Here is a 26590-nt window from a genome sequence, read left to right on the forward strand (position 1 = left end):
TCTTTAGCGCTATCGCGGTAATATGCATAGTGCATATTCGCCGGCAACCGTACACTTGCAGATTGAGCAGAAATCAGGTGCGCGACCGTCTTTCAACTGAAAAGAACAGGCGCGCCGGCAAGTGGTTGCATGGCAAGTAGTTCGGAGATGCGTTCTACGAATGTGGATTTCTCCGATATGGAACGTTACACCAAATGCTACATACGCACGAAGAAAAGATATGGCGTAGCCTGCTGATTGTCTACAGATTTTCCCCGAACACAACTTGAAATCGGCTTAGTGTTGTTCATTTTTTCAGGTTTCAATGTTGAGATTAAGGGTCCTTCAGACGGAAGTACGAGTATCATCGTTCACGGGCCACAGAAAAGGTTTCAGCTACGGTTCCGAAACTGACGCCAGATTCCAAAGACTGCTCAAAGCAATACAATAACTAACTATTGTCCTTACCAAATGAAAACTCATTTGAATGAATGTGTAAAAGATAAAGACTTATAATCGACGGTATAATGTCTGCTTTGGGGCTAAACTTTTACTTGGAATACTTATTTGCCGTTAATAACTGTCCTGTATTGCTTCCTGAAAATTTCTCGCTACTGAGAGGTGGCATAGTATAAGCTCTAATGCAAGTGATCAAGAAATATTAATGAGTAAATTACTTGATATTCACAATGCATTAAAGCCATGATTACAAATTGAACAGGCATTTTCAAGTAAAAATAAAACTAAGGTTGTGAATCCAAGCACCTGTTGAATACTTTAGGTTAAAAGGGACACCTCGAAACACAACTTGCACCATGTCAAAGCCGTCTTTTCGCAAGAAATGAATAAAAGGTCCTAAAACTTTTTATTAGAGGTAACATAGACAATCACATACATTAACTCACATTGAATAAACCAGTGCACGTAAATACAATGCAGGTACAATTTATAAAACGAGGTTTTCAATCTCGACAGCCGGATATTTCCTTGGCTTGCGACAAAAGTATTCCATCGAAATGTTCTATTTTAGGCAAGAAAGTGACTAGCATGGCTGCGAGCACAACCAAAATAGGCCTATGTTCTACGAGTTTCTCTGAATGGAAACCAAATTTGGGGCAATTTGAAGTAACAGCGACCCGTTAAAAATAACATAAATGTAGTAGTAAAACGCAAAGGTACTCGAAATTAAAAGGTTTACACGTTTTTCAGGAGAACTAAATTGCGCTAAAATAACAAACATACACAAACAAACGCTCTACAGCGGAGTAAATCAACAAGTGTGTAGCACTTTGCACCCATAATATATACTGTCGAGCGTCTTAGAGCACAAGATAATCATCAAACTTCGCGAAAATGTGAGTCGCACACTTAGGAAATAATTCACTCATTGAAACAATTCGCATATAATCGTTAGATATATCCTAGCCTCTGGGGAACATGCACAAGATTATTTCACCGGTTAACGTATTGCTTATAACAGTCTTGAACGTCTGTTCAGGGTTCTATCCTTAACACATTGTTCTGTTGAGTGTTCTGATGAAGTGTTGAGTTGTGGTTGTCCTGATCAGGTTCTCAGAATAGCACCTCTCTTTCAACCTTCACAACGTCAACGTCGTCACTTCTGAATATATTGATTAGTAGATTTCAACCGGGATGCTGATAAGGGTTCTAACAACGCACATGTTAAGCGGCGGATGAGCTACAAAGGTGCAAATAGCCAGACAACGTGATATTTTGATGTTTTAGAGGAAGCAGGAGCCGGTCATTTTTGAGCTAATAGCAGTGTCACATATTATATTAATGGGTATAGCTGATGTGCACTCAGCCGTGCTAGAGTAAACATTCGAATTACTGTGTGTTTGTCCGTTTTGACACCACAAATGTCTCGACCTGTACAGCCTACGCTGAAACGAAAGATGACACTGGATATATACGCTATGCTTGTGACGTGCGATAACAGAATGGCGAAAGAATTAACGTTCTCTGAAATCACTATAACGGGTGACATAACTGCACTATTATGGTGCGAAAATAAAATGGCAAGTGCTCACAAATAACACACTAAAATAGATTTTTAACAGCAGAGTTTATACCCTACATGCCCAGTCCACACTAAATACATACTCGGAATATCGGTGTACAAGACATAATTACCTCAGAAGGCCTTTATGCACATTGACACAAAATTAAAGGCTCGTCTGAACCATCTCCACGTCGGAATCATATTAGTAAGCGTCGTCGCTCAGGATTTTTGTAAGCACGTGGCCAAACTGTAATCACGCGTTGACAAATTGTTTTCAATCTCTAATAAGTCAAGAACACACAAACAATAAGTGCAACATTGCTTAAAGTAAGCACTGAAGCGACATTGACAGGACATCAATGTCTGAACAGTTATCACAGAGTAGACGGCAGTGCCTTCACTGATCTACGACGAGTCTACGGGGACTTGTAGGAGACAAAACGTTCGGGACACAAGACAATGACGATGGTGCAAAGTCGTATAAGACCTATTTATCGAAACAGCTTTTAGAACGGTGATCGATTCAGCTTGTTCGCATAATTTTGTTGATAATATTTATATTCAACGTCAAGCGTATCTGGAAACATCGTCGTGCACTAAATATTGCACATAACGAAACCAAACTTTTTCCGCTACACAAAATTGATATTCAACATTTTCGCTGCACGATGCAGGAGTATAAACTTTGGCATCATGATGTGAGAACCGTCGCGGTTCCAAATATTACCAGCCATGAACGGGAGTAGCAACACTAGGCACTACGCTCAAACATACCGAAAGCAAAAACAGCCCGAAACACTCCATCACATTATCTTCCAGTGTGAGGAGTATTCGGACGCGCGCAGATCACTATTCGACGCTTACAGCAAACTGGGACTCTGCACCAGCACTGTTGATGTGATTCTTTTTCCCCGTGCGCACGCATGCCTGGTGAAGCGCGCGCAAGCTGCCCTCATCACCTTCCTGGGGACTTCTGCGCTATTTGAGCGCTTGTGAGCTGAAAGAACATTAGTGCCTCCCCATCGATGTCCACTGGACTCGTATTAGTGAGTGCTATGGTTTTCCGTACAGTGTTTTCCGTACAGAGATTACGCGCTTCGGCGAGTGCTTCACGCGCTTTGTACGACGCGCCAATCAAACCGTTGTCCTCCTCTCGATGACGATACCTCTCCGGCCCTTGGGAGCCTTCCTAGTCAGCTGTGCATGGCACGTGAGGGCTTGTGAGTCCGTTGCGAAAGCAGAACGAATGACCCTCGCCTTTCTTTTTTTTCTCTCTTTTCCAATCTTTCCCTCCCTATATCTTTTATTCCCCATATCCCATTCCTGTGCTGACCTGTTGAGGTGTCCTTGTAAGGAGAGACAGTTACGGGTCGGCACCTTTCTTTTCTTTTCTTCTGTTATAACCACTTATATATAAATCTAGCAAAAGTACCCGAGACGTAAAGTAGTAACCCATAGTTCATGCTAAAATAATACAGGTAGAAAATTTGCTGAGACAAAGCATCAAACAACGAAATCAAGAATATTCAAGTACCTGTACACTCACTCGCAAATGTAGACAGAAAAACCATGTCGTGCTTTACAGGCTGAAACACGATTTTCCGCTCCGAAAACCCACATTTTCTATATGTAGATCAACAGGCACAAGTTTGTGATCCTTGGGTTTTGGCACATCAATAGCTGCCATATAATACCTTATACATACAGAACTTCAACGCACGAACAATACCAATATGTAAATGCAATATTGTTGCCTATCATAAACGGTGTTCTTTTAAGCTTCGCGACACGGAGAAACATGGAACGTGAAATTTACCATGATTTCTATCAAATTTCGCGCTCTGCAACAACAACATCGTTACTCCCAGTCGACTAGCTGAGACACACTTTTTCTTCAGTGAGAGTGTTCTCAAGCCATCAGCGAAGTCAAATCCATCACTTGGTAACCGGTGAGCGTGGGAAGGTCACACAACTGGAGTTGAGAATCTCTCGTTGTCCACGTTCGCTTTTTGCGGAACCTGTCTGTAAGATTTACGACTAGCCAAACTAAAGCGTTGAGAAACATGAGGCCACTCATGATGCGGTATAAGTTGTCATAGGATCCCTGCATGTCCCTGAAGAAACCTGCAAGAGAAAAAAAAAGAAGATGCATCTATAGTCGAATACCCATGAAGTCCTCTAGTAAAGTGCTACAGAACGACAAAATAAATTACAATGTTAATGAAAACTCTAGGGTAAGTGTGGAACAGCCACTTTAAGGGCTAATGGTGGCGCTGATTGTTGTTAGAGTGCACTCACATACAGTACAAAGTGGACGAAGGAATGACAACTGTTGTATCTCAATGGTGCACAGTATTCGACGAAGGTCAGAGGTTCCGTCCCTGCTCGTGGCAAGTTATCTTTTTGTACACTTTTATTTTTCAACAATTACTTGTATACAGTTACTTCTAATATCATCCCATATAGCTACTTTCACATCGTTTTCTCTATGTTCTCTTTCTAATTGTGTTTAACGTTGAAAACAAGCCCATAAATTTACAGGCATTTTAATAACGTAAATGGCAGTTATGAAACCATCATAACAATATTGGAGGAGTCATAAAATGTGGGAATTCACCAGATAAGTGAGCAAAAAAGAGGACATCGCAAGAAAACTATTACGCAGTACCATTTAGCAGTTGACCTAATATATATATACATGTGAGAAGCAATGAAAATGTGCTGAAATGGACAATACACGAAGAACGTGAACAACCCTGACTAGAAGTAGCATTGAATTGGACAAATAAAATTCATGTACCACTAGCGGCGTCGTTAGAAGAAAATGCCGTCCAGTCAATTCATTCAGGCATGAAAATGCTGTTACACAGAAACATCTTGAGAACATTTCAAATCTGCGCCCCATGACTGAATCAATTAGATGATTCCAATTGTGGAACCTATGTTTCTATAAGTGTGAGTAAGTTAAAACGCTGAAAAGGGTAAATCATATCAGCTCACCCTAGGTAGTTTAGAATAAATCAATGTCACTACAATCTGAGTAAAATTTATGTACTAGTGACGCCAACAGGCTGCTGGCCCTGCTAAATGTTGTGCAAGTTACACTTTAGAATATTCGTTTAGGAATGGTAGAAAAATTCGATGGGACGCTATGAAGAGACACGCACCAACCCAATACGCCCAAAAGGAGAACTACATTACAGCACCGCTGTCGATATGCGTAATTAAAGCGAGATTTCGATGGAAACCCGTTCAGTCGGGATGTAACTAGGGTTGCTAAAGGATGGATTGATGGAAAACCATTTATCCGAACCTCCACGCGGTAAGTTATCTTTTCACCCACTTTTCTTCCTTCTAATTTACAATAAAATTTGCCTAATAACTTCCCCTATACCTTCTTTGGCATTATTGTCTGTTATATCTCATTATTATTGTGTAAAAACACGAAAAACGAGCCCTTAAGTATACACTTCTTTCCTTTTTTCATTAACGAGGGTCTCGTGCTGGCAGACTTGGTGCCTTTATGTTGTATACGGGGGACTATTGGTCAGCTGCCAGTTATTAAGTTCACGTGCTACGTGACGCCAAACAGGCTCATAAAGAGCGTGCCACACTTACCGCGATGGCTACTATTGGCGCTGACTGACACTCCCACGTTTAAATTGACATAGATACCCAATAAAGTGGCTGGGGGATAGCTGTCGCAGTAGCTTAGTGGTAGAGCATTGAACGCGTTATTCGAAAGTCGCAGGTTCGAATCCTGCCCACTGCAACTTATCTTTTCACCCAATTTTCTTTCTTCTCACTTACATCACAATTGGCCTAATAACTTCCCCTATACCTTTCTTGGCATTATTGTTTGTTTGATCTCATTAATATTGTGTAGAAACACAAAAAAACGAGCCCTTAAGTATACACTTGTTTCCCTAAATATATATATATATATATATATATATATCATACTATTTCCGCATAAATCGACACGTAATATTTGAAGGCGTCTTCACTCACATTGATTAATTGCGACGCATGTAACAGCGATGAACAATAACCATTACGAGCACCTATAACAAGCATATTGTTCTGGTTGGATGGCCAAAAATTAATGTAGGGGGTCTGGCGCAGGAGTTAGAACAGAACACTACCAGAAGTAAAAAAGTGTGTACAGCAGCCAGAGTTTTTTCTGGAGATGAGCCAGTTGTGAACGCTTACTTTCCCCACAGTGCGTCAACTGAAAGAGTGAAACGAACGTGATATCAAGAAAAACAGAGACTGACGATGTCAATTTGCCCTCTATGAGTTTAGACTTTGATATTTTTCAACACATTATACAACAAAGATGTTATACAGAGAAGGATAGCTCTATCACATGAAAGCATCGGATTCATATTATTGCCAGCACTTCACCTAAATCTTCATATTTTGGAGATGCAACAGTTGGGTGGTCCAGCATCAGCATAATTGCGTACAAAGCAGTCCATTTATTCGTATTAGTAGACTGCCTGCTCTTACGAATAGCAAACTGAATAATGACGAGCAGTATTCATACAGTAAGTGTAACTTTGCTGTGAATATAGTATTATGCTTTAGTGCAACTTTTTCTTACGATTGCTCCATTGTCACTCTTACGCATAATGTTTTTCGAAATTATGCTAACGTTTTTTGCACTTTTTTGTGATTCTATACTACATTTGTTAATTTATCTGCGTTGAAATTCGCTATCTGGGCAATAAACAAGTTGATATCATTAGTCTTTCGACTCTTCAATATACCCAAGTTGTTTAGCAAATCATTCTCTGTACACACCATAGCAAAAATCTATCATCATCATCATAAACTAGCATGCGCCACGAAAATTCTGTAAAATTCAGAAAACACTGAACACCACTGGTCCACTCAAAATGAAGGAGGCTACACTTAAACCAGCAAACAAGTATGTGCCGTATAGACCCTTTTCATGAAGCCCCGCCACGGTGGTCTAGTGGCTAATGTATTCGGCTGCTGACCCGCAGGTCGCGGGATCAAATCCCGGCTGTGGCGGCTGCATTTCCGATGGAGGCGGAAATGTTGTAGGCCCGTGTACTCAGATTTCGGTGCACGTTAAATAACCCCAGGTGGTCAAAATTTCCGGAGCCCTCCACTACGGCGTCTCTCATAATCGAATAGTGGTTTTGGGACGTTAAATCCCACAAATCAATCGTACTTTTCATGAATACGCCACCTGACGGTAAGTTTTTCGTCAGTTTCGCTTCGCAAAGGAGCCTGGAATAGCTAGCGCCATCATGAGGGCATAGAAAACAAGCCGTCAAATGCGTTAGTGCTGTGGTGTTTGTGTTGGCGGCTAGTTCTCCGTATCATCCGCTGCAATCGCACCAGTTTCTAGCTTGAACGAGCTCCTGGTACTCTCCTATAAGCTTTCTGAGCTGCTTCCGCTGCTCAATGAGCAATATTTTTACCCTTCACCTGGTTTGACGAGAAGTTTGGCTTGTTATGACTGGCAATGCATGGATCCGGCCTGCAAGAGATTCTTATCGGCGTGCCCTCCCGACGCGGTTCGCGTCCTGCAGGAACGCAAGAGGTGTCTGAGTGCGCTGCAAGAAACGCGCATCAGCGTCGCTGGGACACACAGCCTGCGTCGTATGTTGCGGTGCCCTCACAAAGGCGGCAGATTGTAGTTCACGTCCGCGGCGCTCGTGGCACCCTTTTGGATGCGGAGCATCTAATACTCGAGGCTTGTAGTGCGGCGCCGTCCGCAAGCTTCCTCCTCCTTCTTCCACCATCTGTGCATCCCTTCCTCCTCTACACACCGCGCGCGCTTCACTCCTCCACCATCTGTGCACCCTTCCTCCTATACACACCGCGTGCGCTTCTCCTCTTCACGAACATTCGCTAGCTGTATAATGTAGCGCGCATGCGCCGTCACGCTTCGAGAACATCGGCAGCTGACGCGCGCGCATGCGCCGTCGCGCTTCGAGAACATTGGCAGCTGACGCGCGCGCATGCGTCGTTGCGCTTCTCCCCCTTCTCGAACATTCGACAGCTGACAGTGCATGCGCCGTCGCGCTGTATATATACTCAAGGTCGGCGCTCGCTCGCTCAGTTGCCGCTCGTCGGTTGGTTTGTACGGCGTGTCGACGTCCAAGGTCGCGGTGAAATGAATTCCAACGAATCCACAAACACAATGATCGACGTCCCTTCGACCAGCGCCGCCCTTTCGCATACGTGTGTACGTGTTCACTCATTTAACACCCCCTCCTACAACCACGTTAACCAATTTAGCCATCGACCCAAGTAAGTCGCAATTTAACACCCCATTTCACAACCACGTTAACCAATTTAGCCATCGACCCAAGTAAGTCGCACTTTAACACCCCGTTAACCAATTATATGCTCCGCATCCTCCTCAGTGTTCCCCCGAGGGAAGCTGCGGGCAATGTTTTCGAAAAGGGTCAATATACGGCTTGGTGGCGTTAGCCAGCGCCCGATCTAACGGGTACAGCCATATCCATCCATCCATCCGTCCGTCTATGTATTGCGGCCTTCGGAAAACAACATGACTGGCTTTCAGTCGGAGCTTCGACTCAGGACGCCATGATGCTGATCAAGCGCCAGGTCATTGAATTCGTCTTTGCACCGACACCAAGGTGATTCTCGGCTTAGAATTGGAAAGGGCTTTTGAGAACGCATCACATGCATTTATTCTGAAGAGCTTGCTTGAGTTGCACGTCGGCAAGCGGGCGTACAGTTCTGTGCGCTCCTTCTTTTTTTTGGAGTCAGCAAGACCAGAGATTGGCAAGTTTTCGACTAAAAAATTGTTCTTAGGTGAAAAGGGACACCTCAGGTACTGACGATTTTCCCGATGCTCTTCAATATTTGTATGATTAACTTGTCAATGCCTTCGCACAAGGTACACAATCCTAATCACGCGATCTCTGAGGACGGTAGTCTCTTCTGGTGCTTCATGGAATGTGAAGGTCATGTAGAGAGCGCTACGCAATAAGCCATCAATGTGCCTGAGTGCTATCTCTACCTACCAGATTACCGTGCTCGCTCGCTAAGTCCGAGCTCTTACTCTTTAATAAGAGGCGCAAAGATGGCTTTCCCCATTCCTGAAAGCAAGCAACGGACATGCGCGTTAGCTTATTCGCCAGTAAAAGCTCCACAGTTCCGGGCGCGGACACTATCAAAGTCTTCGGAAGGTTCATCAAGGCCAACGAATTCAATGGAGCCGTGATGAAACGCATTTCTTCCAAAACAGACAGCGTTCTCGGGCTGATTCGAAGAATCGTTAACAGTCACGGTGGAATCAGGCAAGACAATCTGATTCGCGTTATCCATGCATTTGTTATGTGCCCCTTGACTTATACGGTGGCTATGCATAACTGGCTCGTGTCGGAGCGCAACAAGATCAAAGCCTTAATCAGAAGATATTTCAAGTCAGCCCTTCACATTATAGTTGTAACACACATGAAAAACCTCCTCAAACGGTGAATCCACAACCCATTCGAAGAAATAGTCGAGGCACAAGAGTTTTCACAGTTTCTTAGAATGTGCGGCACACCAGCGGGTAGAGCTAAACTCAGCATGCCGGGACGCTACTCCGCGGTCGAATGTCCTGATGCCGTGAAGCTGTCGAACAAATTAAGGTCCAAACTTTTCGTAAAGCAGATGCCGCACAGTGTGCATCCAACCTACAATGAAGCATGAAGGCGAGACAGGGGTAAAGCTCGCCAGTGCCCACTTGGAGAAGGAACGAGCCTGCTTAGTAGATGCTGCTTCACATGCTAAAAAAAAACCTTGTATTCAGTGGTCATTGACTGTGATTCTAATGATATCAGCTGCGCTATCATCCGCACTTTCAGCTCCGGTGTGTCTGAGCCGGTTGTGATTGTTCCAGGATTGACGGATATTGTGTACGACGCAATTTATTCAGACTCCAAAGCTGTTATCAAGGTACTTCTAATACGTATAATGGTTCCCCAGGATCTACAGGTCCTTAACAAAGCCAAATACCTCAAACCTCACTCATTGGTCTGGTTTTCTAAACATTTTTGAACCATAGAGGAAGCCTTGACCAATTCAAACGCAGAGGTGCACTCGGCTGCACAAACTTTCACTGACCGTGTGCCAGGTGATTCGACATCTCCTGGGTGAACCGAGACTCTCCACACGTGCAATGAGATATGCAAGCACCACTAGTTTTCAAGAGCAGAGCTGACCCTGCCACATTCTTTGCTGTGCAGGGCCTAAGCTGTCGCTCACAGATGGCACTGCATACAATGTACCTCAGACGGTCCTCAAGCCCGGATTGCCCTTTGTGTGGTGGTTAAGCGGACTTCGAGCATGTGCTGTGGCACTGTGCCTTTGCTGGTCTCCTTTCCACCAAGAAGAAATGAACAAGCTTGCTTAAGGCCCAGGACCTCACTTCTCTAATCCTGGCCGTCCAGAGGGCCCACGTGAGAGCTGTCAGGTTTAACCTGACCGTCCCCGAGTGGGCCTAGCCAGCTGACGTCGGGTCAAATCGCGCCTGTTGTGGAAAAAATAATGTGGACTCACTCACTGTCCGAAAGACTGTCGGAAAGCTTTCGTCATTTAAAACTAGCAGGTGGCACAGAAATTGGGCAAACCAACTTTCACTGAAAAACAAAGGCAACTGTGAGCCCAACCAATGGCTACAAAGCCAAGCCGGGAGCCGAAAGGTTGGAATATGTGCAATGAGAACACTAGAAAATGACAAAGGCAACGACTGCTGCAAAACCCAAAGCGACGAAAGGCTTAAGCCGAATAGAACGTTCTCATGTCGTGTCTGTGTTTGTATGTAGTCCCGCACCTCTCTCCGCTTACAGTCAACGTTGAAACAACATTGTATCACCTAGAATTGCCTAGCAACAATCTAGAAGCAACCAGATTAGTCTTCACAATCCCTCAATTATCTCGTTCTTGAGGTTGATGTTTGCGGGGCTAGCTCGCTGCAAGTTTCGCCTATATCAGTTTCTGTTTCCGTCGGGAGGTATTGCGTGGGTGCATTGCATATGCCTTTTAAATTCTTCTTTAGTGCACTGCATTATAATCCCGTAGCATGTAACGACATGGGAAGCAAGTCGTCTTTGTATGTCGACAGCATTCCCCCGTCCATGCTTTTGACAAAGTTTCATGTCGGTCGTAGTCCTTACATTTCAGAGCACACCGTTTGAACCATTTGCGATGCTCTCGGCCTTCCATAACACTACAGCAAATGCTATAGTCTACAAAAAAATATTATATGTCTCAGTAAGATCACTTATCATGAGTCGTTGATCAAATAGTCATTCTCGGTTCGCGTTATTGAATGACATAAGCGCTATTAAATATGGGCTTAGCTCTCCGCCTATCATGGTGCATATACGCGCTGTCATTGCAGAAATACAGACGCCAGTTTAAGGGCTTTCTTAGACACATTTATGTAAATCCAGTAACCAACTACGAGCTTGATGAACTTGGGCAGCAGACGACTTGCGCATGATATGTAGTCACAGTGCAATCATAGCTAACAATATTCGCGGATTCGATCTACTGCTGTGGTTTTGATATGGGAGTCGCGGGTCCACGACGTCATTTTGGGTACGTGAATACCGTCTTCGAAATAATAGCATCATGCTTTCACCGCTAGATCGAAGCACTCAGTGCGATAGCAACAAATATTATTTTCATACAAAGTAACGCTGAGAGTTATCTCTTCTAAATCTTGTCTCGCTCCACTCCTGAAAAAAAAACGCCGCGGTTGGAGTTTAACGTCGCACCGGGGAGTGAAATGGTTATTGCACCATCTCTGCTAACTCACAGCGCAGCGTAGAAAGGTATACGAGCCGTCTGCTGATGCCTACTGAGATAGCGCACACGCCATTGATCGCGACGGTGCCCTTACAATTAAATTTCCCAGTTTGTGCTCGAGCGACACATCCTCCCCCTGCTCAACGCTTCTTCGCGCGCTTCTTTCAAGGCGGGCTGGTCGTTTCGTCTTCGCTTTAGCATAAATTAACAGGAGGCCTCGCACGCGAGATGATGTTATTGCATGCGCCTTCCGTGCGAAGGAGATGGGTGTTTCACCTCCGCTTCGGCCACTTTCATCGCCCCTGCTTGCTTGTATTTAGTCGCGGGTTCAACAAGCCATGCACGGGGGGGGGGTGTTATTAATTTAGAATTTTTACGAAACATGACGGCGAAGGCAAAAATCAGTCGAGGGGTTCAAGTATTCCCTATCAAAATAAGTGTTTTTCGGAGGTACAAAATATATCATAACAGTGGCCCCTTTTGAAAATTGGTGAACTTTACTGCTTAATAGTTTTGCTTTGCGGTGTAGCGGGCTTATCCTTTCTCTGTATCGAAATGGTTGTAAACATAATGGTGAGAATAGTGAATTTCAGCACCGAATCTAATACGAATCGTATAGTACTGACACCGACTTAAATATCAATACGCATAAAAATTATTCGTATAGTTTTTAACTAGTAAAGTAGCCATTTTCAAAGCAGTGCTGGATCGATAATGTGGCAATTTAAAGAGGAGCCCAAGAATCGCACAGCTATTTATTTGAAAACAGAATACTGAAAAGCTCCAACAAAGGAACATTACGACTAATTTAATAGAAATAAAGTACTACAATTACTTAAACTGAACAGGAACTAGAACATTCGAAATGTTTTTTTTTTTAACAGCAGGCTGCAATATGATAGTGACTACGGTACTCGAGGCAGTATACTTTGTCAACAGCTTCTAAATAACATCATCATCATCATCAGCCTGTTTACGTCCACTGCAGGACAAAGGCCTCTCCCATGTTCCGCCAGTTAACCCGGTCCTATGCTTGCTGTTGCCAATTTATACCCGCAAACTTCTTAATCTCATCTGCCCACCTAACCTTCTGTCTCCCCCTACCCCGCTTCCCTTCTCTGGGAATCCAGTTGGTGACCCTTAATGACCAGCGGTTATCCTGTCTACGTGCTACATGCCCGGCCCATGTCCATTTCCTCTTCTTTATTGCAGCTATGATATCCTTAACTCCCGTTTGTCCCCTAATCCACTCTGCTCTCTTCTTGTCTCTTAAGGTTACACCTACCATTTTTCTTTCCATTGCTCGCTGCGTCGTCCTCAATTTAAGTTGAACCCTCTTTATGAGTCTCCAGGTTTCTGCTCCGTAACTAAGTACCGGCAAGATACAGCTGTTATATACCTTCCTCTTGAGGGACAGTGGCAATCTACTTGTCATAATTTGAGAGTGCCTGCAGAATGTGCTCCACCCCATTCTTATTCTTCTAGTTACTTCAATCTCGTGGTTAGGCTCTGCGGTTATTACCTGCCCTAAGTAGACATAGTCTTTTACAACTTCAAGTGCACTATTACCTATCACAAAGCGCTGCTACTTTCCAAGGTTGTTGTACATTACTTTCGTTTTCTGCAGATTAATTTTAAGACCCACCTTTCTGCTCTCCTTGTCTAACTCCGTAATCATGAGTTGCAATTCATCCCCTTTAATCAATTCATCCCCCTAATCTAAATAACACTGACACTTAAATACTGAATTACTAATGTGAGAGCATATTCCTGAATGTCATAGTGAAGACAGCTGATTTCTTCACCCTGCGGCTTTGGTGGCACTGATCTTTTAAGCAGATGAATATGACATCGATAGCACGATAATCATATAAGCTGCATACACGCGGGTAAATTGACGATGAAAACGGGAAAAGTTACCCTGGTTGTTTACATGTCTTATTCTTTCGAACATTTTTCGCCGTTGCAGTTTATATGGATATTACTCAGAAGATATACCGTATTTTGAATATTTCCGATTATTTACTATTCCATTTGAGTACTGAATCGAGTACAGCGTTATTCGGCTCGTTAATCTAATGTTTCCCATATTTACACACCCCTTCTGTAAATCTTTTATTGGTGTTTTTCTGTCACATGTACACGCGAGTGTACGTTCTCTAGGCTTGCCTATTTGACGAGCAAACCTAGAAACAGGTTGAATGTGGCTGTACAACACACCATTACTTCAGACTGAATCGCCAAGGCACTTTAGTTTGAACCTTCCTTCCAGAGAGGAATAAGAGGCAACTAGTTTGCGCGATATGTTGCGACAATTTATAACTTGCACCACCTTTTTTTTTTCTAGCTGCAAGGTGTCCGTCACTATACGTCCGTGAGTCGACATGGGGTCCCCGAAGCAACCATGGCTCAATACCAGTGGAGTGGCAACTGATAGATTCCAAGACTAACCGCAATCTCTTAAGAGATAACTAGTGCGTATCTTTGCATGTTTACAACCTTGTGTATACACAAGAATAGTTATATATATTGTAATGGTTGTTCCTATCTCAATGTGTTGGTATTATCTCCTAGTGGGTATAGCAGGGGCCTCTAACACGAGGCCTGCGTACTTGTCAATAGCATAAAGGGACCCGTACATGACTGTTTCTGGTTTATATATTTTTGCATAAAATTATAATTGTGAGATAGACTTGCATGACTTGTCTCAAGTATTTCTTTTTCATGGGGCATCATATGTTGCCCCGAAATTTTAAAAGATAACTGGTCAACAAAATCGCTATGCTTCACAATCGGCGCCCAAATATTTGTCATTATGGATACCAGTACTGAATCGACCGACTGTCTCAATATCTATACAAATTCTATTTAGAAATTACACATGTAAGCATTACGGAAAAATCCGCTCTTTTTGTGGCAATTTTAGATGAAATTTTGTACGAACAAAAGCCCTCCTTCTTCCACCTTCTTCACTGTCAAGGGGTACATGAAGGGCAAAAATGTCGGAACTTCATGCGGCCCGCTTGCTGAGGCGAGTTTGTGACCTCTGGCGTATATAGGAAAAGGGTAACAAAGCGAGACTCACCAAAAAGAAGAGGCTTCGTCAAGAAGGACACTGTGGCGATGCAGGTCACTATCCTGTTGCTCGTGTCTAGTTGCCCTGCACCAACGACATCGCACATCAGGGAGTTGTGCATGGCGATTGCGTGGCCACTGAAGGCACCAAAGCCAAGACAAGTGGCCAGCATCGCAGGATACGTTCGAATGAAGGAGATCAAAATGAATCCCACGCCGATGAAAAAATAGTCCACCATCACAAGCGTCGATCTCTTCACGTGACCCTTCTCAGTAACTAAGGGCATTAAGACACGACCAACACAATCCAACACGGACACCGAAGGTGCGATGGTGATTGCAAGAATGACGGGAATGCCTTTGCTTAGAATGGTGTCAACAGATATGCTTGCAAAGAGATTTATGACGTAGAAAAAGATGAGGTGCGTCAGTGCAGTGACGTAAAATAAGGGCTTGGTAAACATCGACTCAGGTACATGTGCTCCGACGTTTTCGGAGTGGCTCAGCTTGCCGGTTCCCTGCTCGACGCTGAATATTTTCTGCACCGTTGCATTCGGGAGGACGTTGTTGTTTTCTTCTGGGTCAAGTCTGGGCCTGAAATCAATAAAGGCAATGGGATAGAAATTAGTCATTGAAGTCGTATGCAAATAATCATGAACAGGAGTATAAAACGCCGTTTACGCAGTTTGTTGAGTGCTCAGGCAACGTTGTTTATTCGTTCTCTGTATACCTAAGTCAGTTTGCAAAGCATGAAACGTTTTCCCAACATTTCAGTGTTCCAAGAGTTTATTAGTCCATTTTTCATTTACTCGTGCATGGTACGGCTTGTCGATCAATCGAAGGCATTTCGCACCCGACAATAAAACTGTGCCAGTAAGCGCCCCAGAAAAGCAATGATGTTGACGGGAGGATGTCGTGCCTTCGAAGACCGAGACATAGGCCAGTGGGACGGGGAGCGCCTGGGCTGCCTGCGCATGTTCACGGCTTAAGCCACGAGCCTCTATCCCCGTATTGCTGAAACGCATGGTGACAGTGTATGCATCATCAGAGGCGTTGGTCACCCTAGTACTTAGGAGCGCAGGTGAAGCCTTTTCTCTTCTCGTTTGACAACCGGCTTTTAAGAAGTGCGTATCAAGTACCAGTGAATATTATGTGCTTTTTGATGTTGTCTTCATTCGCAATACACTGTGTCCAGGTTAGCTTAAAAAGTTTTTACACAACGGTTAAATCATGATCATGGGTGGTAGTCATTGTGAAACTAAGCATTGACGTGCGCGCATCCACTTTGAACAATGCTATAGCTGCCATACACCTACAAACGTTGCACGAGCTCCCATATTCACCACACAATAAGCACTTCTTCTATGAAGGCAGTTTTCCCTTTCTTGTTATAGCGATTCCTGCGTTATAGGAATTAGTCATGCTTTCTTTTTGTTTTCGACGTTCTTATGAAATATGATGAACTGGTCGCATGACCAGATCGCTTGCTCAAAAGACAGGCTGATTTCAGAAGTATAGCGGAAGGCAACACGTGAACAACAGATGTGGGAGGAGGAAGGAGGCTCAAGGTGATAAAAGGAGACAATAAAGACGACTCAAGTATGGTTTGAATGAATGGGCAAGCATTGTATAAAGGGTTATGCCATGATTTATGTTTAAAAAATATATCAATACACTGGAATTGCTATTTTGGAGCACGTACATTGAGTAAATCTACAAACCTGAAAAGCACACACAGAACAGGCACGTTGAGCATCACTCCCGAAAGAAAGAGCATCATCCAGGAAAAGCCGAATTCCTGCGCAAGGTAGAGCAGTATGCGAGGGAAGAAGGAGCCCGCAGCACAGAATGCGACCATATTCAGCTGCATCAGCAGACGGCGCTTCGTGACCGGGAATGTACGCTCGATAAACGTGCCAGTCAGCACGAACACCATGCCTGCACCAATTCCTGCGCATTTACAAGTATACATCTACAGTCAGCAGGTGTTTCGCTGTTGCAAACTAGAGCCAGCAAATGTACTCAAGTAATGCAATGAGGTGTTGTCCCATACACTTGTCCTGGGCATTTACAGACTCTCTAGTAAAACGTACCGTCAACAAGAGACATTAGATAAGGCAGCGTGAATTCGATGTTAGTACTGACGTTTATGGATAGAAAACTGTGCTACAAAAGGTCACGATACACTGACGATGAAGAAGACGTGAGGAGAAGTGCCTGTCTTTATCTTCTTTATTGTCAGTGGGTAAGGGCCATTCATTTCGCCATTTCATAACCATGAAATCTTAACAACTCGCCAAGTATCAGTGCCACCGACGTTCTTCCCGTAATCCATGTCGGGTGCATGCCATCAGTCACATTCCTTTAGTTTTCAAGAACATAACGGTAACTATATACAAGTGCTTCTATAGGATACTGTGATACTGCGGGAGGGATCCCCATAACTTGTCACCCCTTCGTGCTACTGCGAGTTAATGAGTGGCCTACACTGAAATGGCAGGCCCCAAATTCTTGCACTATAACACTTGACATTCGCAATATTTGCAATATTGTAACGTTTATACATTCTTGCTGTGTAATGATATAAAACGCAATTTAAAGGCAAACAGAAACGAAAAACTATCCAGAAAGTTTTGTTTTTCGTTGCGAGAACTGCCGTTTTTTTGCGCTATCATGAGGATTCCGAAGGCTGGTGTGAAATCGGCGGGAAAGCAGGCCCATCTGACGTCGGAGATTCCTAATAATGGCTTCCAAGGTATTACATGATGCAACTTTATAGCGCCAAGGGCTGACTGGCAACCTAGAAGTTCTCTTTTTAGCGGCATATCACATGCAATTACTTTTACGCGTTCTTGAGACTTGCTTGTTTTGAAAGCAGTTACTCCATATCTCTACGCTATCTGCGTTCGGTAGAACCCAAGTAATCATGTGAACTGAGATTTCTGACGTTCACTTCGTGCTTTTATGAGCGTCACAAAGAATAGTGCCCCAAGTACCTTCAAATTGTGAAGGCACATAAGACACTAAGTGCGCTGTGTTCTTATCTGCATTTTTCGAGAGACCAAGCCATAGGGCGCAGAAGTACGAACAGCGCGATACTCTACACCTGGAGACAAAAAAAAGACAGAAACAAGGCTGGTTAGCAATTGAATTTTTGTCTAACGCATACCACACACACACACACACACACACACACACATATATATATATATATATATATATATATATATATATATATATATATATATATATATATATATACTGGCAAACATACAAAAAATATAAAAATGCATGCCAACTTTTTTGACAAACAATTATTACACGTGCTGTTATCAAAAATACTTTCGTCTTTCAACAGACAGATGATATGCTGATGCAAATTGTACATTGTCGTGCAATATGGCACTTCGATAATTTCGTGAGTGCGCTAGTCCTGATGTCTGCCGATGATTGTTGTTTCTTGAAACAAGGGGGCGCAGATCCTCTGTTAAATAACACTCGGTTTCTGGTCCCCGCTTGTCTGTGTCTCTTCTTTTCTGTCCCCATGTAAAACCATGACAGTTTATACTTAAATTAATACCCTTCACGTTTTGCGCACGCCATGTGCTCGTGATCATAATCACGTGATGGTGCGCATCTGAGCTAAATGCCCACTACTTTTTAGATGTGAAGCAGCTTACGGTGTAGTTCAAGCCGGCATGCATGTGGCTTGACCACCTTCCTGCGATTGCGCGAACTATTCTCTCTCGCGTGAGCGCGAGAAGCTGGGAGGACCCCATCCCTGCGGCGCGAGGAGGTGGGGTGCAAGCCGTAGCGTAAACACTGCTTCTACTCCACTCATCGCACGGCTTGCGTCTTTTTCTTTCCTCAATCTCACCCTCACATCTCTCACGGCAGCGTCAGCGGGAAACCGCTACAAATGAAACGCGGGCTAAACATGCCCAAACGCAACGGCACCGTCGGCAACCCCCCCCCCCCCCCCCCGTATGCAACGGCGAAGTCGAAGCCAAGCATCAGCGTTGAGCCAGTGAGTCGGCTGCGGAGAGACGATGCGTATTTAACGCCCATGGAGAACGCCTCGCTAAACTCTTTCAACGCCCAGGCTTGGACGGTGTAAACAGCAGTAAAGTTACACCATTTCCAGCTAAAGAGGACTATGTGGTGATGCGAAGCTCATTGGGTTGTGGGTCATTCCCTGCTCCATATGTATATAGCCAAGTCTAGTTAATGATTTGCTCAATACATGGCGTTGTGTGCGTGTGTCTTTTAGAGCTACTCTACACTCTAAGGCAAAATTACCCGAAAAAGGAGTAACGGAGCCCAATAGGCACACGCGATGAACAGATAGACTATTGAGGAGCAACCACAAAGGGGAGCGTGCCGCGCGAACCCACTTAGTCTCCAAACACACTCCGAAGGGATGAACCACCCGGGGATAGCAAGCAGCGCGAAAAGCGTATCCAAGGTGACCAGCCCTCATTCTCCTCTTCTGCTGACTCAATCTTTCCCTGTAGCCGGCGACGGTTCGCGTTGCGTCGCGCTCGGAGTGCTTGATCACGGCCGCCTGGATTCGGGGATCTAAGAATTACGACGTGGCGCTTGTGTATACGCTTGGATGAGCGTGGGCTGCTGCTTTTGCGTTGATTGATGATTGATTGATATGTGGGGTTTAACGTCCCAAAACCACAATATGATTATGAGAGACGCCGTAGTGGAGGGCTCCGGAAATTTAGACCACCTGGGGTTCTTTAACGTGCACCCAAATCTGAGTACACGGGCCTACAACGTTTCCGCCTCCATCGGAAATGCAGCCGCCGCAGCCGGGATTCGAACCCGCGCCCTGCGGGTCAGCAGCCGAGTACCTTAGCCACTAGACCACCGCGGCGGGGCTGCTGCTTTTGCGTTTCGCTGCACCCATGAAGTCTGAAGCAAGTCTCGACACGTCACCACGCCGCTCTGTATATCTCTGGCTTCAAGATAGTCACGACTAACACATGACAGCAACAGTTGGGAAAGCAAATATGGCGGCCGATAAGACAACAGGCCTATCGGATATATACTTCAGACCGACTCAAGGCAGAAAACAGCGCTGGATTTTAGGGCAAGTAGGTTATCATTCTTCATTGTACTCTACTTGTCGCGTGTGCGATACGAATCGCACTTACCGGCAACGGGCTCGGTCGTGTTATATATCGAACGCACGAAATGCATCGCGAAGGTCAGATTCGGCGTCTGCAGTTCACCTGTGCTTTGCGACCGCCTGGAAATTGGCCGCCATTGCCGTCGGCCTCCCGTACGCTCACTCATCGAGCGCTCGCCTATCTTCGCCGCCACGATGAGCTCCGGGCTGACGACAATGGGCTCAGGCCTCGTCGCTGTATTGGGAGTCATCGAAAACATGTTGCGGGTTCTCATGAAGAGCTGGGTTGAAGTAGGTCGCACGCTGTAAGTGCACCAGCACGGGCTGGCGGGGCTTTTGCTAGCCTCGGAACTCACTGAAAATTGGTCGCCAATACAGTTGGCTTTCCCGTCAGTCCATCGCAAGCAGCTCGGCGCCGTCCGCTGGCCGCGGCAGCGGACTCGCGTTTGCGCGCTGCACTCGCTCGAGTTTGTGGGAAAGGGCTGCATCACCTTCGATTCTTCGGCGCTAGCTCAAAACCAGATCGGCGCTATTCGTGGCGGCGTCCAAGCGTACGCTCGCCCTTTTGTTCGAAGTTCGCTGGCGGCAGACACTCCGCGTGCAGCGCCGTGTTTGGTCTCGCGTTCGCTTGCTCGAGCTGAACGACATCGCTCACTTAGGAGTCGCCGATTGTTAGCGGCACGGTGGCTCGCGGAGTTATGGCTGCGGCCGCCGCTCCTAAGCTGTTGCGCTACGGGGTCAAAATGAGTCTTTGACGATGTGTGACATCACCATGAAATTATTAGTATGTCATATCTCACGAATGTTTTCAGTTCACCTTGCACGTATTTCTCATATGCATTTGTATTCATCCTCTGTCACGCGTGACTCACTATTTTACATACTTTTTGTGCAGCCGTGGCCAAACACCGTGCTGAAGACTGTTTGTGCTGGCGTTTGCGATGCCTGTCATCCATCTCTTTCGTCAGAGCAGCTTCAGAAGGACTGTGCGAGATGTGAAAGTAAAGTTATTTCTGTGTCATATTTCAACGCTTGTTTTTATATTAACGTGCACGTACTTGTATTATGCGTGCATCTTCATCTTCTGTCACATGTGTCTAACTATTACTATATTATTGTAAGTGCAGCCGTGGGAACACGACAGGAAGAAGGCTGCGTGCACTGGCGTCTGCAATGCCTGTCATCTATCGCTTCCGTCGGAGAAGCTCCCCAACGAGTGAACAAGATTTGACAACGAGACTGGACTTGTGCACTTCACCATGAATTCCCTTAAAAGAATGGAGAAACTTCCTGTGCATGTAGAAAAATAAAAGATTTCAATGTCTCACTTTTGTCGTTCGTTGTTGCCGTGACTGCGAAAGCAGTTACACATAGGTGGCTATCTACTTTTTCACGTGTTCTTTTCTGCGCAATTAGTTGCTCGCTGCGCAGAAAAACAGGCGCAAAACGTATTAGGCCTGGCTGAAAATAATAAAAAAACAATGTTTGAACTGGGGACAAAAAGTTCATCCGATTGGAGTATTTGAGGGGATGAGCCGTTCGCCTGGCAAAGTGCAACTGTGAGGACTAACAGTTGCCCAGTAAAGTGTAAATGTGGGGATTAACAGTTGCTCTATAAGGTGTAAATGTGAGGACTAAATGTTAGTCTCTTGAGCTAGTCTGTGGGGACTAACTGTCAGACCCAGTGCCGTTAGTCCTTAAAGGGATTAATGGTCGTGGCAGCCCCATTAGACCCCAAAAGGACGAACCAAACACCTTTTAACGCCCTTTTGTTTTAGAGTGTATATGCTATGTTTTGCTGCCTGAAGGTAGCATATACAATAACTCTAATGTCCTTGGGAATAATATAACTAGAAGGCGTAAGTAGCTTTTCCAACATATCCACGGAGCGAATGATGCTGAGAGGGGCAAAGCGTCTGTGCTGCGGCCACCCATCCGTTCATCTTTATGTGATTCTATCCATCCGCCCGTGCGTCGGTGATTCTATTCGTTCGTCCTTGCGGCCATTCATCTGGGTGCGCACGCGTGCATCCGTGCTTCCATCCTTCCGTCCATGTGTCCGTCCGTCCATTTGTCTATATGTTCATCCATCCGTGCGTACGAATGACGGATCCACTGAGACACGGTCACACGAATGGAAGGACAGATGTAAGTAAATACGAACAGACGGAAGCACGTACGCACGCACGCATGGATGAACGTAAGCACAGACGGACAGATGTGCGGATGGATGGCTGGATAGAAGGACTTACGCATGGACGGATGGACGAAAGCACAGACGGATAGACGCACAGAACGACAGACGGACGTACACATGGATGGACGGATAGATGGATGGATGGGCAAACGGCCGGATGGACGTACGGATGGCTGGATGGACTCCTCACGCCACTGATCATCATTCACTCCATGAATATGCTGAAAACCTCTAACGCCATCTTGTTATTTATTTCTATTTATTTATTCATTTTATTTACAGTATGCTGAGGCTAATAGACCAAGCAGAGGGGCATAATAAAAATGTATTTTGCAGTTTACTTTAAACCAAGAAAGTTTCAAGCAACAAAAACGTGGTAAAACAGCTGAACACAGAACAAAAAATAAATGAATTAGGAAGACAGCAAGACAAATATAAATCGAAACTATAGGATGTAAATGAAGTGCATTGTGAAACAGTTGAGAGCTTGTGTTGTTCCACTCAATGATAGTCCAAAGAAAAAAAGAATCAATGAAAATATTAGTACGTGTGAAGTAAGGCTCAAGGGTGTAAGCACGTGTTTGCCTAGTTTCTCTTGAAATTCTATTTTTTGTATTGGTTTCCGTACGAATAAGAAATTTACAAAAATAAAGCGAGTGTAGGAATTTCAGCCGGGCAACTGCCCTTCGGTGTTGTAATGTAGACATGTTATTAACGGCCATGATTGTTTTTGGTGAGTCATTTCTGTGGTAAGCAATAAAGTTAAAGCAAACTGCTTTACGCTGCACCACCTCAAGTTTCCTAATATCTTTATTTAGAAGTGGGTGCCAACAATGCTACCATCGTCCAACTTTCGTTTTTTTAAAGCATTGTAGGCCTGTAGGCCTGTAGGCCTATTCTGAAGGTGCTGTTGTTACTTTATGCCTCAGAAAACCAAGCTTTCTAGAAACAGATGAGCATGTTTTAATAATGTGACTTGACCATGTTAAGCGGTTTGTAATTGTGACACCTAAGTATTTATATTCTACTAGCTCAGTCAAGGGACAGTTGTTAAGTTGATACATATATTCAAAACGATGCTTATTATTTTTTATGTGCACGACGACTGACTTATTACAATTTATTTCATTGACCATTCTTCACACCACTTATAAATGACACACAGGTGGGATTCCAGGCATTTTTGGTCATCTTGAGTAGTAATTGTTCAAAAAGTATGCAGTCATCTGCAAAAAGCTACATGTGTATATGCGATGTGTCTACTGATTTAACAATATCGTTTCTGTACACTAAAAAGAGAACAGGTCCCAAAACGCTGCCTGGAGGGACACCAGACGATTATGGTAGAATAGCAGACATGCAGTCATTTACTTTAACGTAATGCTTGCAATTATGATTGCAAAAACGGATTCAATCAATGAGGTTCACGTAGGCCTAGATAATGCTATTTAAAATGCGTGACAAGATCATATGCTTTACTGAAATCTAAAAAAATAGCATCAATTTGATTTCCCATATCAAGTGACGACGTGAACTCATGAATTATTGTGACAAGTTGCATTGTGGTGGACATTTTTTTACATATCCACGCTGTGATGGTAACAGAAAGCTATTTTTCTCAAGAAATGTGGTAATGTATTGTGTGACTGTGTTTCGATAGCTTACATGACGTACACGTTAAGAAAATAGGCCTGTAGTTTGCTACGTTGAGACGATCCCTTTTCCGTAAGACCAAGACTACACGTGCGTCACCAATGTTCGGGAACGAGGGAATTTTCAACAGAGAGGCAAAAAACATTTGTTGAAATGTGCGCAACAGTTTTGGCATACCTACGCAAGAATACGTTAGGAATATTATCTGGACCAGCTGCGATTTGGTTTTTAAGTACAGCAACAAAGAAAACGTGCCCTCATAAGTTATGAAGTAAAAAGACATTACCTAAGAACGTTTTCATGTGATGATTCATGCTGCGGAGTAATACGGAGCATAAGTTTCTGTTAAAGTGATGAGCGACAATTGACACATCATTTGCGATGGAACCACCAATGGTCATTTGACTGAGTGCAGCATTCGTTTGTTCTAAATATCGCCTGAATATTTCAGGACTTCCTGTCAAGAATTCAGGAAATGAATGAGTGAAATACCTAAAGTTGGCGTCGGATAATTTGGAAACAAGGCTGACTTTTAATTGATATATTAAACTAACGGGTTCTTTATGTTCTTGGCTCGTTTTAGTCTACGGTGTAGAATAATGATTTCTTTTGTCATCCATGGGCTCTTTTTGTTAGTGCGAACATAATTGGAAGGGGCAAACCTTTCAATGCAATAATAAATAGCGTTTTTCAGAGCATCTCAGAAGGTCAAAGCACTGCCTGCCATGTTATCACACAGTTCCCCCAATCGGTCAAATATAGCATGGTGATCAGCTTCCCTGAAATTCTTGATTAATTTTTTTGTTGTTTTTGTGCTGCTTTGTGTCACCAAGCGGAAAGAAAAGGGACACCGCCATATGGTTCGAAACACCATCATTTACATCTACAGAGTATGTGAAACTGTCATTTGTAATAAAAATTAAATCTATTACTGAGTGGGCACTTCCTGCTTCTCTGGTGTGGACGGTAACCCTTTGGTTTAGATCATACATGATCATGTTATGAATAAAACGGTATATTTGTATACCTATATAGGAAACAGGGTTACGCCAATCAATGCAAAGAATTTCAATATCACCGGTGAATGTCACCCTATTCCCATACAAATAGTGTCATGAATTTTCAACCTATCATGTACAAGAGATATGTGCTTCTTATTGGCTCAATCATCTCTGGAGCTATCCTAAAGAAGCTTACGCACGCACAGTGTTTCATTACTGTAATTGTTTTGATTATGGATGTTAGTTCCTTTCAGTTTTTTCATATTGCGATTGACAGCCTGCTTTTCATAGTAATTTTTGAAAATAGGCTATTAGTGGGCGTTGGCCGGTACGGCGGCCAAGGCGATGAATACGGGTTATAGATTCGCATCTGACTCCGAGTTTTTTTAGGAAATATTGGCAACAACATCTTTTTTTGAAGAAGCCTCATTTTCCCTACTGTTTTCTATAATAACATAAACTATTACGTTTGATCTTCGACTGCAGTCTTCAAGGTGAACAAGTTTTTTGCTTTGCAAGGCAACTGAATTATAAATGGACAACGACGACAATTGAAGCGATGTAATTAAAGGAGAACTTTGCTTTGGTCCCTTCATAAGTTGCTCCAGTGGTTTTAAATGTAAGTCAAGGTCACGAATAAGCTGTACATACTCGCTAAACTTGTTTTTTATCTCCGTAAGGTGAGCGTAAATATCACCATTATTCAGAAGGACATATACACACCACGGCATCAATTGAGCGAGTCATAAACTACAGATTCGCCCCTAAAAGTCTAACACCCAATGACGATTGCTGCTCAATTATCTAGACATTTCAGTCCCCAAATAGGCGCCAAAGCGCAGGAATTCAGCTATATGCACCGACGTATGCGGGGTGCTGCATTAAACTTCTGAGAAAAGGCCCTTCATTTTATTCAGTCAGCGAAATCTAGAATACACCTGACTACCCGAAACACCGAGTGTACCACGCAGAGAAAAATACCAAAACGTTTCATTTTACAGAGTAGGGAACAATTGACGAGTTTGCAAGCTACGCGCATGACCGATGCGGCAACTACAACTACTGATCTCGCATGGATTGTATCCCAGCTTCGCCTAAACTACTTCACGGGGCGGCGACAGGTGGCGACACAGTAATACGGTGGGTTTTGGCAGCATTTATCGTAATTGGCCATAGTTTTTACGTCCCTAACTACGATATGGTAATGAGGGGTTCGGTAGTATACAGTGCTCCTGAAAGTGTTATTTTGCGGTGTCTTTAACGTGCACTAACATCTTACAGTACATGGACCTCTACTGATTCGCCTCCATCAAAATACGACTTGGCGCGGCCGAGAGTGAGCCCACGACCTTCGGTTCAGCAGCCGAACACCATAGTTACTGTTGCATCGAGGCGGACTCATCGTAGTAGGGGCACGTTTTCTGATCACGACGGCACACTGTCTCATTCCTATGCACCATAGTATTATGTGTCTGCATGTATCTCGACTCAAGGGGTGTTTTTCAATACTCACCATAGACCGTTAAATACAGAGCTAATTGGATAGCAGCCATCTTAAGTTGGATTCCAATTTCCTAAATAGACAGCTCCCAGAAGACGGCATCGAAAATCATAGAGGAAGGAAATACATGTCATAGACAAATACGTTGCAGGCTACTTTGCTGTCCAAACAAGATGATGGCTCATCGAAGTGCTAGGACTCAAGCAGACAC

At 44.1% G+C, this 26590-nt stretch overlaps 1 protein-coding gene across 1 annotated transcript in view; it reads right to left on the reverse strand.

Annotated features, from left to right (window-relative positions):
• Positions 1 to 825: 825 nt before the first annotated feature.
• LOC142787007 (monocarboxylate transporter 14-like) overlaps positions 826 to 26590 on the reverse strand; it is a 30941-nt gene continuing 5176 nt past the window's right edge. Inside the window, exons 2-4 of the mRNA XM_075884624.1 lie at positions 16609 to 16837; positions 14898 to 15481; positions 826 to 4126 (exon numbers count right to left, since the gene is read on the reverse strand). Of these exons, the coding sequence (XP_075740739.1) occupies positions 3912 to 4126; positions 14898 to 15481; positions 16609 to 16837 (1028 nt within the window). The 3' untranslated portion in view covers positions 826 to 3911. The remainder of the gene's footprint in view (positions 4127 to 14897; positions 15482 to 16608; positions 16838 to 26590) is intronic.

Source organism: Rhipicephalus microplus, unplaced genomic scaffold, assembly GCF_043290135.1.
Source record: "Rhipicephalus microplus isolate Deutch F79 unplaced genomic scaffold, USDA_Rmic scaffold_41, whole genome shotgun sequence".
Taxonomy (NCBI): Eukaryota; Metazoa; Arthropoda; class Arachnida; order Ixodida; family Ixodidae; genus Rhipicephalus; species Rhipicephalus microplus.